The sequence below is a fragment of the Salvelinus alpinus genome, chromosome 10 (genome assembly GCF_045679555.1).
Source record: "Salvelinus alpinus chromosome 10, SLU_Salpinus.1, whole genome shotgun sequence".
NCBI lineage: Eukaryota > Metazoa > Chordata > Actinopteri > Salmoniformes > Salmonidae > Salvelinus > Salvelinus alpinus.
The window spans coordinates 45,681,009-45,694,166 of NC_092095.1; the positions used below are offsets into that span (position 1 = coordinate 45,681,009).

The window sequence follows — 13,158 nt, forward strand, 5'->3', positions numbered from 1 at the left end:
ACCCCATTCTGAGTGTTTACTGTCTGATTGACATCCCCTCGGTCGTCATCGCTAGACTGAAACAAGGGCGATAATGTGATTGCACAGTTTAATTTATGGATATATTTGATCCAATCATCACTAAGCCATCTGCGTGCATGAAGAGTAGTGATCAGATCTACTTTTTGCATATGCAACCTTTGGCTGAAACCACATGCCTGTGCCAGTGTGCACCATCTGAATGACTTTCCTCTGGCAGTGTGTTGGGACCATCAGGTTGCTCTCTTAAGCTACTGGATTGATTAGACATAAGACAGAATGGCTTAGGTGTTTTGACTAGTGATGCTGCAAGGGTGTGTTGTTGAATGAGCGTTGCTGCTGCAGTGTCATAGACCAGCCATACTGTAGTGAGTGGAGCTGTCTATGGTGCTGAAATGGATACTCTTCAGTCACACCCATGTCCCTAATAGTGGCACAAGGTGTCAGAGGAGTCCATTTTTATATAATCCCCCCGCCTCGCGACCCCCCACCACTAGACAGACCCCAGTTCTCCATATTCTATTACAGTATGATAAAGTAGCTATATCTAGAGGAAAACGGCTCAAGCACAACATAAAGCTAGCATGACAAAGTTGCTATTCTTGCTCAACTTCTGCTACATTTCCTTGAAAGCATGTTCCAACCCAGACATTGAGAGAGACAACATGAACTTAAAAATGGCCTCTTTCCCAGAGTACAAAGACAATAAAATAATGTTTTCACAGTGCGATCCTGGTGCATATAAATGTCAATGGAGTTAATGGATGTCACAGCTATTCCTTTGAGACAAGAGGCTGAATGCCTGCGTTTCATGTCTCTTTTCTACATCATATTGTTAGAGGGCAGAGATAGATTTGATATTCTTCTGGGCTGAATGGCTTTGAACTTTAACAGCTCAATGGGGAAAAGGAGCAACACAATTACCAACCTTTTAAGGAGTGATTTAGCCGTAAACACCATGATAGTGGCAGGGGTTAAGTCACATTGTCGAGGCAGAAACCACAACCACTTGTTCTGAGGAGAATGCTGAAGTGTGTCAAATGCTTTGATATTGTTATTGTCACACATCTCAAATAGCATATTGATTCCGCCTAAATGTAGTGAGGAATCTGCTGACTTACATGATGTCACTTTCACACCTTTCCTCAGTTACATTTGTGTTCATATTACCGTTGGACGTATCTTGGGTTGTTAGCATGCACTGCCAGATGAAAGAACTACAATAGACTGGTGTAGAATATATAAATTAATTGATCATGACCACCTGTGTGTGTGTGGGAGAGGGAGAGAGAGTGTTTGTGGTGTAGGAGGGGGCATGAGGCATGTAGGGTCACTATCCTATGAATTTCAGACTCCAATGTCAATCGCATCCACATACACTATATGTACAAAAGTATGTGGACACCCCTTCATATGAGTGGATTTAGCTGTTTCAGCCACACCTGTTGCACATGGCCATGCAATCGCCATAGACAAACATTGGCAGTAGAAAAGCTTTACTGAAGAGCTCAGTGACTTTCAATGTGGCACCGTCATAGGACGCCACCTTTCCCACAAGTCAATTTGTCAAATTTAGTGCCAACTGTAAAGTTTGGTGGAAGAGGAATAAGGGTCTGGGGCTGTTTTTCATGGTTCAGGCTAGGCCCCTTCGTTCGAGAGAAGGGAAACCTTAACGCTACAGCATGCAATGACATTTTAGATGATTCTGTGCTTCCAACTTTGTTGCAGCAGTTTGGGGAAGGCCCTTTCCTGTTTCAGCATGACAATGCCCAAGTGCACAAAGTGAGGTCCATACAGAAATGGTTTGTTGAGATTGGTGTGGAAGAACTTGACTGGCCTGCAGAAAGCCCTGACCTCAACCCCATTGAACACCTTTGGGATGAATTGGAGGCAGACTGCGAGCCAGGCCTAATCACCCAACATCAGTGCCGACCTCACTAATGCTCTTGTGGCTGAATGTGACTGCAGCAATGTTCCAACATGTTCAAACATCTAGGAAAGCTGTCTAAGAAGAGTGGAGGCTGTTATAGCAGCAAAGGGGGGACCAACTGTATATTAATGCCCATGATTTTGAAATGAGATGTTCGATGTATCATGCAGATTTCGTTTGGATAGCGTACCGCAAGTGAGTTACTAGGTGTGTGCCAAGAAACAAAATGCAAAAAAATTAAATAAAGAAGAAGCTTTTTTTCCCAGCTGAATATGCATATAATTTGTACAAACATACAGCCAACTATTCGCTGTTCTCGTGTGTGCGCGCGCGTGACAGCGAGAGAGAGGATAGGGAGAAGGGACCTGCAGTCCGAACAGTGCACTCCACAACCCGTTAATAATGAAACAGTTCATGTCACACGGATTTCAGCGATAAGATGTGACACTGCAAGTTGCACAGTCCATCATCCATCATCCGTTAGTTTGACTCCCGAACAAATTATTGAAAAATCATTTAAACTATACTTTTGATAAACCATAGTGAAACAATAATTGGGGTGATTTGGACCTTTAAACGAAAGTTACTTCCTTTTTCTCTCGAGGGGTATACTGAGTGATGTATAAATGTGGACTGCTCAGTGGAGTCAGGCAGCGAAGGAGTAAAAAGTAAGTGCGAGCTGGGGAGCGAGCGAGCGCGCGCCAGAGAGGGAGCGAGAGAACGCCAGCGGACCTCAAGACCGAGGGCGAAAGGAGTGTCGCGGTTCCTGCTATAATAACAGCTACTAAAAACCTCCACTAACAGTGAACGCTGGAAGCGGTCCATCAGCCAAACCTGCTCAAAATGATTATCCAACTCCTATGGTTTCTTGTCTGCGGCAGTCAAGGTAGGGAGACTTGTCTCTTGGCGTTGTGGACTTCGTGGATGGATAAATTGCTGTATTCGCCCGCTCTTGTCCATATATCCCTTTCGGCGGGAACAATTATGTTAGGGAGATTTGGGAGAAGGAGACCGCAGAGAGCGAGTAAGAGAGAGAGGGGCGGATTGTTTGACCGCTGGTGTTTTGTAGTTTCAGCACGTATTCCAAAGATTGGAACGCTTGCTACTTTGAAAAGGGGATTATCAAGACCCCGTTGACATCATTGAACTGTTCTGGTGTTATTCCGCCATTGAATGTGACATCCATCGATTGGTAGAGTGGCTATATCTGGTCAATTTTTTGTTGTTGTTCATCAGTAGGAGAGAAAGAATTGTGGATATATGCATGTGGCTGTGGAACGACAACAATAGGCTGTGCTTTGTTTAGTTTTTTTCCTCAAGGAGATCAACAAATCACAAAAAACAATGTTATGATATGGGTGATTGCCTAGGGAAAACAAGGTGTCGGTGGCATGCAGTTGGCACTGCGCTGATTATTTGGCTTTATTTTGTTAACACACAGCGCATCGTAACACAACAACCTCAGGGCCAGCTATTTAAATTCAAACTGTTTATACTTTGTTTGATAAATAACTAAGCTTTTGTGGAACAATTCAAAGGCATCATTACCCTTAGGTGTTTAGCGTTTCAATTTCATTCATTTTTTATCCTAGGCTTTCGAATGGGTGAACGGGACACGGCGCAGAATTTGCATTCTTCGGTGACAGTGTATCGATTATTTAACAAGACAGAACTGAGTAGGTATAGACGAGCTGTAGCTAGTTTAGTTTTGGGTGAAAATGTAATCCCAGAATTGCGCAGGTGGACATATATGAATGATGGGAAGGATTGCTCACCCCTGAGAGGGGTTGCATGTCACTGGCGCACCAATGGACACAGAGTAAACCCGGTTTCATTATCGTGCTTGTTTGTTTTAGTGTCCAAAGGTACCTCTGAAGTTAGCAGTCAATTGCGGCAGTCAAGCACTAGAAAGGGAAAGGGGATTACTTTGTTTGGCCGCATTCGTTTTTTTAGGTGGAACGGCAGATGGGGGTAGAGCGCTGCAAATTAATATTCAGTCAGAAGATGGGCGATGTATGATTGTAAAATTAGGCTAGTGGGCATTTTTAGGCTAGTGGCCATTTACCCACAGTAAATATCGGCCATATAATCATCCTACCCGACTTCCAAAGGAATATGCAGGACGTGACATGCAATACTTTTTGCCACATTCAACAGAAAAAAAAGAAACACAATCATTCCACTACTGGAGAATCCCCAGCATTATTCAGGCTGAGATAACATTCCAGTTAGTCAATGGGTCTTGTTAGCATGCAAACCGCATCTGCTGAGTGCCTGCACCCAACTGTTGTAAAAATGGAAACGGATCACCCACCCAGCCCTGAATACCCTGCCAGTCATACAGGAAGGATACTGCCCTTGTCGCTGCAGCTTGCCCAGAAAGACCAGGTAGCTGTGCAACCTGGTCAGGCCCCAGAACTACAACCACTACTGGCTACTTCACCCTGGCTACCTCACCCTGTTAGGACACACTCATGTCCTGTCACCTCAAATACTTAGAATCAACCTTGCAGACTTAGTTTCAGTGGGGAAAATAGGGGAAATGTTAGCTCTACATATACGCTACTAGAGTGGCTGACTGTTGTATTACAGGTTGCTTTCCTGTAACTTGGTGACGCTACTATGTGCTTGTGTTGTAAAAAAACATGAACACACATTGAAAAGCTAGTTGGCTTCAGCTATTCAAACACGAGGCATGGTTGAGCCTCTCATAGTTCTGGTTATGCCAAGAGTCGTAATGAAACCCTTTTTAATAAAGACAGAACAACACAATACAAAATAAACTAGGGGAATTTAAATCCAGGCAACGGTGTCTGAGAGTAATTGTCGGCCATATTGGATTCGGGAATAAGAATGATTTACAAAAAAGTCATTATGGCCATGAGTGGAAACAATTCTGGGAAAAAAGCCTCGTATACAAAATGCATATTTACAGTTGATGTCGGAAGTTTACATACACCTTAGCCAAATAAATTTAAACTCAGTTTTTCACAATTCCTGACGTTTAATCCTAGTAAAAATTCCCTGTTTTAGGTCAGTTAGGATCACCACTTTATTTTATGAATGTGAAATGTCAGAATAATAGTAGAGTGATTTATTTCAGCTTTTATTTCTTTCAACACATTCCCAGTGGGTCAGAAGTCTACATACACTCAATTAGTATTTGGTAGCATTGCCTTTACATTGTTTTACTTGGGCTAAACGTTTCGGGTAGCCTTCCACAAGCTTCCCACAATAAGTTGGGTGAATTTCGGCCTATTCCTCCTGACAGAGCTGGTGTAACTGAGTCTGGTTTGTAGGCCTCCTTGCTCGCACACGCTTTTTCAGTTCTGCCCACAAATTTTCTATGGGATTGAGGTCAGGGTTTTGTGATGGCCACTCCAATACCTTGACTTTGTTGTCCTTAAGCCATTTTGCCACAACTTTGGAGGTATGCTTGGGGTCATTGTTCATTTGGAAGACCCATTTGCGACCAAGCTTTAACTTCCTGACTGATGTCTTGAGATGTTGTTTCAATATATCCACATAATTTTCTTGCCTCATGATGCCATCTATTTTGTGAAGTGCACCAGTCCCTCCTGCAGCACCCCCACAACAAGATGCTGCCACCCCCATGCTTCACGGTTACGATGGTGTTCTTTGGCTTGCAAGCTTCCCCCTTTTTCCCCCAAACATAACGATGGTCATTATGGCCAAGCAGTTCTATTTTTGTTTCATCAGACCAGAGGACATTTCATGAAAAAGTACGATCTTTGTCCCATGTGCAGTTGCAAACCGTAGTCTGGCTTTTTTCTGGCGGTTTTGAAACAGTGGCTTCTTCCTTGCTGAGCGGCCTTGCAGGTTATGGCGATATAGGACTCGTTTTACTGTGGATATAGATACTTTTGTACCTGTTTCCTCCAGCATCTTCACAGGGTCCTTTGCAGTTGTTCTGGGATTGATTTGCACTTTTCGCACCAAAGTACGTTCATCTCTAGGAGACAGAACGCGTCTCCTTCCTGAGCGTTATGACGGCTGTATGGTCCCATGGTGTTTTTACTTGCGTACTATTGTTTGTACAGATGAATGTACCTTCAGGCATTTGGAAATGGCTCCCAAGGATGAACCAGACTTGTGGAGGTCTACAATTAGTTTTCTGAGGTCTTGGCTGATTTATTTTGATTTTCCCATGATGTCAAGCAATGAGTTTGAATATAGGCCTTGAAATACATCCACAGGTAGACCTCCGATTGACTCAAATGATGCCAATTGACTCAGATGATGTCAATTAGCCTATCAGAAGCTTCTAAAGCCATGACATCATTTTCTGGAATTTTCCAAGCTGTTTAAAGGCACAGTCAGCTTAGTGTATGTAAACTTCTGACCCACAATAATTGTGATACAGAGTTATAAGTGAAATAATCTGTCTGTAAACAATTGTTGGAAAGATTACTTGTGTCATGCATAAAGTAGATGTCCTAACCGACTTGCCAAAACTTTAGTTTGTTAACAAGACATTTTGTGGAGTGGTTGAAAAATGAGTTTTAATGACCCCAACCTAAGTGTATGTAAACTTCCGACTTCAACTGTACATATGATTTGACCTCCATCAAATGGTATTATGGTAGCCATATTGGATTTTGGACGCCATATTGGATTTGAGGCTAAATACAGGGTTGCCCCAAAGATAATCTGTGGTGACACCCTGACTAAATTGTAGGAGTAGGGGCTAAAGATACAAAATCCTTCAAGGAACCTTGGACCCCCCCAAAAAATTTCAATTTTGAACTCTGAGCTCAATCCCATAGAAAATTTGTGGGCAGAACTGAAAATAGCCGCAACATCAGAAGACATATAAAAAATCTTAGTTGGACATAACATATTGTAAAAACACCAGGGAATCACCTTCAAATTATTTCAAAATTTGGAAATCTGTTGCCAAATTTCCCGACGTATAATTGACACGTATACAAATGTAAGCAAGGTTTGAAATTATGTTTTAATGATATATTATATCTGTTTGGGCTTATTGCGGTCAATTTGCAGTCTACAAATAAATGGTAATTATGTTCCCGGACCCCGACCATCCCCTCAAGAAAATATCGGCCCGCGGCTGAATCTAGTTGATGATCCCTGCTGTACAGACTTTATTTCAGTTGGTTTTCTTCTGACTCTGAACAAAAAGGTATATTATAGTTACGTTTGTGTGCTTTAAACATACATTACAGTTGACACAACCTTCTCACATTGGCTCAGTGTCTCAACAGGGATTCCCTCTATCTATATCCAACCCACCTTACAATACACTTTCGGCTTTTACAACCTTTCAAGAATTAATTTAGCTATTTGTTCGCAATGCCATTTGACTGATTTGTTTTTTGTTGCCTGGGCAGAGTGTTCTCTCTGTTAGAGCAACATTAGCATTAGAAATCCCAGCGAGGCTTCCTCTCAGCAGGTCATCGGTTATTTATGTGTTTTGAGTTTTTCTGCAGCTCAGTGAAATTAATTATATGCTCGCCAGTGCTCGCCCAAAGACCATTCAGTGAGATGTTAAGTGGCATAATTAAGATATTTCTCTGATCCACTGGGAGAAATGTCAGTCGAGGAGGATTTAAAAGATGTTTGCCCCTGTGCACTCTATCCACAGTGGAGACATGCGTGCACAGACACACATATATATACACACACACACACACACACACACACACACACACACACACACACACACACACACACACACACACACACACACACACACACACACACACACACACACACACACACAGGCGTAATGCACGTGCACGCACGCACAGCACCGAGAGGACAGCACACAGATACAGGAGCATGTGTATACACTGTGTACAAACATTAGGAACACAATGACATACACTGACCAAGTGAATCCAGGTGAAAGCTATGATGCATTGTTAATGTCAATTGCTAAATCCTCTTCAATCAGTGTTGATGAAGGGGAGCAGACAGGTTAATGAGGGATTTTTAAGCTTTGAGGCAATTGAGACATGGATTTTGTATGTGTGCCATTCAGAGTGTGAATGGGCAAGACAAAAGGTTTAAGTGCCTCTGAACGGGGTATGGTAGTAGGTGCCAGGCGCACCGGTTTGTGTCAAGAACTGCAATGCTGCTTGGTTTTTAATGCTCAACAGTTTCTCGTGTGTGTCAGGAATGGTCTACCACCCAAAGGACATCCAGCCAACTTGACACAACTGTGGGAAGCATTGGAGTCAACATGGGCCAGCATCCCTGTGGAACGCTTTTGACACCTTGTAGAGTCCATACCCGATGAATTACGGCTGTTCTAAGGGCAAAGGGGATGCAACTCAATATTAGGAAGGTGTTCCTAAAGGTTTGTACACCCACGATACTTTGTCCGCCCACGGTGCGTGGATGCGTAACCTGGACGGTGGTGCATGCACATATACAGACACACACACACACACACACACACACACACACACACACACACACACACACACACACACACACACACACACACACACACACACACACACACACACACACACACAGTATTTTAAAGACCCTCTCAGTCTCGTCGTCAGAACCTCAAGCTGAAACCAACACCTTTTCCATTTCTTTCCCGAGAAAAAATCACATCATTCTAATTTCTGCATGAACCTATTAGGCTAACATTTTCCGGGAGTAGTTGAGCACACACAGTCCTTTTACATTATGTAACAGCACTCAGAAAGTCCCATTAAAGACATGCAAATGCTTTTCACATAAGGAATGGCCCATGTCTTTGCTCGGTGCACACAGGAATTGATTGCATTATTTTATTAATAGAGTGGGAAGGGGGGAACACATATACAGATGCACATATGAAAATGGAATGACCCCCGGAGGGGACTCTCATATGAAAAATCAATTTAAAGAACGACTGGAGTCGACAGGGCCTCCGAAATAGTCCAAAGGCCAATCTCAATGTTATGTATATGTTATTATTTATTCCACCCTTTCTTTGCTGCTTTTGGATTTTTCTTACATGCCCTTTAGCAGTCAATCCCATAATGTTTTAGAATCGAGGGGTGGATTTTTTGCATGAAAAAAAAAAAAGACTGCACACAGTTCATCGGCACTCTCTTGAGATACAGTATGTGTGGGTATACATGTGGAAGATCTATAAAGCATTGGTACTATAGTGCAGGTTGCACCTGTTGGGAATAAGTGGCAGTGTAGCTTTACAGGGAGGACATAAAGGTGCCAGAAAGGTTTGAGAGGTTTATTTTTTGTTTGTTGGATTCGACATTGATAATGGACAGCTTCAAACGTTATACTTATGTTAATGCTTAGTAAATCTGTCTCTTTGATCCACATGCTAGCGACGACTGAGTCATTCTACCGGGGTTCAATACATTGACGCACAGATTTAACACATACAAAATTATGTGGACACGCCTTAAAATGTGTGGATTTGGCTATTTCAGCCACACCCGTTGCTGACAGGTGTATCAAATCAAGCACACAGCAATGTAATCTCTATAGACAAACATTGGCAGTAGAATGGCCCGTATTGAAGAGCTCAGTGACTTTCAATGTGGCACTGTCATAGGCACCTTTTGAAAAAGTCAAATCAGAATACAATGACATCCTAGAGGATTCTGTGCTTCCAACTTTATGGTACCAGTTTGGGGAAGGCCCTTTCCTGTTTCAGTATGACAATGCCCCCATGCACAAAGCGAGGTCCATGCAGAAATGGATTGTCGAGATCAGTGTGGAAGAACTTGACCGGCCTGCTCAGAGCCCTGACCTCAACCCCAATGAACACCTTTGGGATGAATTGGAACTCTGACTGCGAGCCAGGCCTAATCGCCCAACATCAGTGCGGGCCCATCTTACTAATGCGCTTGTGGCTGAATAGAAGCAAGTCCCTGCAGCAATGTTCCAACATCTAGTGGAAAGCCTTCCCAGAAGAGTGGAGATTGTTATAGCAGCGATTGTTATAGCAGCGAAATCCATATTAATACCCATGATTTTGGAATAAGATGTTCGACGTGCAGGTGTCCACATACATTTGGTCATGTAGTGTGTGTTGGCTGTGTTTGTTTGAACATTGCATTGGGATGTTGTACATTGCTTGCTTTTATGAGTTATAGGTGAAACTCTTTCTTCCCAGCTGAACCATTGTTTATAGACATGTTATATACACCAAACTGCATGTGCGTTCAGTAACAAGTAAAACGTGTGTGTGTGTGTGTGTGTGTGTGTGTGTGTGTGTGTGTGTGTGTGTGTGTGTGTGTGTGTGTGTGTGTGTGTGTGTGTGTGTGTGTGTGTGTGTGTGTGTGTGTAAAATAGGAACAGGAAAGCAGGGGTAAAAAAACAAAGCAAGAGGGGGGCTAAGAGTGTGGGGGAGAGAAGAAAGATATTAAGTTTAGATTCATTCAATTGAAGTGAATCCGATTGCATCTAGTCAAATTGTATTCGGCAGAATTGAATCCCACTCTATGGAGTCTGGCTGTGCCAAAATTAATAAAAAGTAATTGAATCCTGCTGGGACAGAATTGAATTAGGACCGACTGACGTGATTAGAAGAGGCAGCTGGATGTTACATTCTGACGTGTTCCCGTGGCTTCTTCTGTTGTGTTCCCACATTAGAATGATCTGTGTCCTCAACAGCGGTCCTTGAGTCTGGACTAGTTCCCCCTGACAGGGGCACAGAGGAAGATGGAATGGACTAACTCACAGACTTGGGCACACACACACACCGGCCATCATTCCAAAGCCTTTAGGCCTACATCTCTCTTGTCCCTCTCTTGGGATCCACTGTGTTGTAGGCCGGGGCATGGGGCATGGCACCGGCGGGCATGATTAAATGAAGCATTGAGGGCGGTGAGGATGGCAGTGCAGCTTCACAATGGGACTGTGTAGAGATGACCCAGTTAGATAGTATTAATAACTGTGATTGGAGGAGCCACACTGGACCATTGTCAGAGCAGAGGGGTCATGCCCATTGAAACTGATGGGGTATGTGCCCTCTATCCATTTTGGATAATAAAAATATACAAGCTAAAGTTTATTGTACACTTAAAAAATATATTGCAATTGGCTGAAAGGTTTTTGGTGCATCCGCTGGACACTGGCAATGGACACGCCTAAAACTCTGCAAAAAAACAACAACAACTTTCCCAGAGAGGTGGAAAGACAGGGAGTGTGGACACAGACACTGAGACAGAGACTGAGTGTCACCGTAGACAGACGAGCGTAAAACAAGCGTCGTCGATTTAACTTCAAAAGCAAGTTTTATCTTGACAAGAAAGAAGCATCACACTGAAGTTCTGCCAGGTTCTAAAATAGATTCCTCCCAAACCAAACAGAACCTTATCGACGGCGGATTGGTAAAACCAATTGACAGATGGATGGCCAAAAAGGCTGACAACCTGCCAGGATAGATAGATTGAGATAACGGCAGAGAGATTATAGGCTACAGTACTGTAAGATAGTTGGGAAGTGTATATTGACTGGCAAAGAGAAACCATACCATCCCGTCTTTTAGAGCTGATGCCAGACCTTATCCAGTATATACAGTGAAAAAGTGTGGCTTAAGCAAATAAAGCACTTTGTTATTGGACGGTCAATCAGTGAGATGGAGGATGGGACTAATGCTAATGATGGCAGTGTTGGTCTAGCAGACACTAAAGAGCTTGCTCAAGATTCTGCATTGATTTTTTCCCCCCCTTACTCAGTGACCCAGACCCAGGCAGCCTCACTACACACCCATCATAATGAAGAGGCGAGAGAGAAAGGAAGTGTCGTATTGCACGTGCATGTTATAGCAAATTCACATGCATGCAGATTGACAAGCAGACACACACACATGCAGGTATTTCACACATTCACAATTGTAGATAGACACACACACATACACACACACACGTACATTTAAAACATTGATCTCTTTCTCCTGTTGTCTCTCTCACGCTCTCCCCTTCTCGAATTAAATTTGCTTTATTGTCATGATAACTCAGTAACTTACACAGGGATACAATATAATCATGCTGTACTACAAATAGCAATTATCCGAATTAACTTCACAGTAATGAGCGCAATAACAAAACAGAAATAACTGCATACATTTATTTATACCTATTGTTGTTCCGGTCACTGTCCCTTAGCTTGTGGCAGGAAGCCACCTGTTGGCCTGCCAACATAGCACAATGTGGTTTCTCTCCCAATCATTAAGGGAATCTTTTTTTATTTTCTTCGTGTGTTACGATTCATGTTCTTTGTATCGGTTGATAATCACTGGGTAGAATATTGTTTTCAACTCTCTTGTTTTCAGGTTGATGTGAAAATGCTTTCTCTTCCTGAGAAAGAGTGCACACATTAACCCCATACTCATAGCCGTCTCTCTCTATATCTCTCTCTCTCCCTCTCTTTCCCTTTCTGTCTCTTCAGTCTCCCTCTCTCTTGCCTCTCCCAATCTAATCTCCTTCCCTCCTCTCTTTACCTCCCTCCCTCCCTTAGAGTGGGGGAACAGAACAAGGAGCTCCTGGCTTGTCTCCTGCTGGTTAATTATCCCAAACTGTGATTGATGGGCTCTCCAGTGAGTGCCGTGGGGCCGTCCACCGTTGACCTGCCCGGGAACACGGCCCCAGTCTGCCAATCACAGCTCAGCATTACTAATGGGACGGAAACTTAGCCCACTTTGGCATGTCCCAATAGAGACATAGGCTGTCTACTGCTGGTTTGTGTTCATTATGGCATGCAAAATATGATTATTTAAAACGTTTTGCAATGGAAAGTGAAAGTGTTTCTCATTGCATAGGCCTAACAGCTGGGTTGTGTTCATTAGGGCACGCAACAGACGCTCATTTAAAACATTTTGCTACAGAAATTGAAAGCTAGTATTTCTCATTGGACAATTCCAGGTAGTCCATCCCTGTTTCAGTCCGTTTTCTTCTGCTTGGTGCCTAATGAACCCTACTCAGACCTGGTGCTATATAATAGGGCCGGGTGTATCCGGGGTACGGATAAATCCTCATGTCTGTTTGATGGCTTCTCAGAAGTCCAGTACCTTCTGCCACTATGCAGGGGCTTTAAACAAAATCTCCCTGTACTTGTGGGCAAGGCTGTGCTCTTCTTGGTCCTGCTACTCTCGTCTCAGTTCTCGAGGTCTGCAGAGAAGAGGTATCTCCGTTCTCCCTATTTGACCAGTTTCTCAAGCAGAGTCTGTTTGTCTTCACAGAGGAAGTGAA

The 13,158-nt window shown here is 43.2% G+C and overlaps 1 protein-coding gene across 3 annotated transcripts in view; it reads left to right on the forward strand.

Annotated features, from left to right (window-relative positions):
* The first annotated feature begins 2,664 nt into the window (after window positions 1–2,664).
* Window positions 2,665–13,158, forward strand: part of LOC139532092 (neural cell adhesion molecule 2-like) — a 398,819-nt gene continuing 388,325 nt past the window's right edge. For all 3 annotated transcript variants that reach the window (XM_071329230.1, XM_071329227.1, XM_071329228.1), the window contains exon 1: window positions 2,665–2,834. In XM_071329230.1, coding sequence (XP_071185331.1) covers window positions 2,792–2,834 — 43 coding nt within the window. In that variant the 5' untranslated portion in view covers window positions 2,665–2,791. The remainder of the gene's footprint in view (window positions 2,835–13,158) is intronic.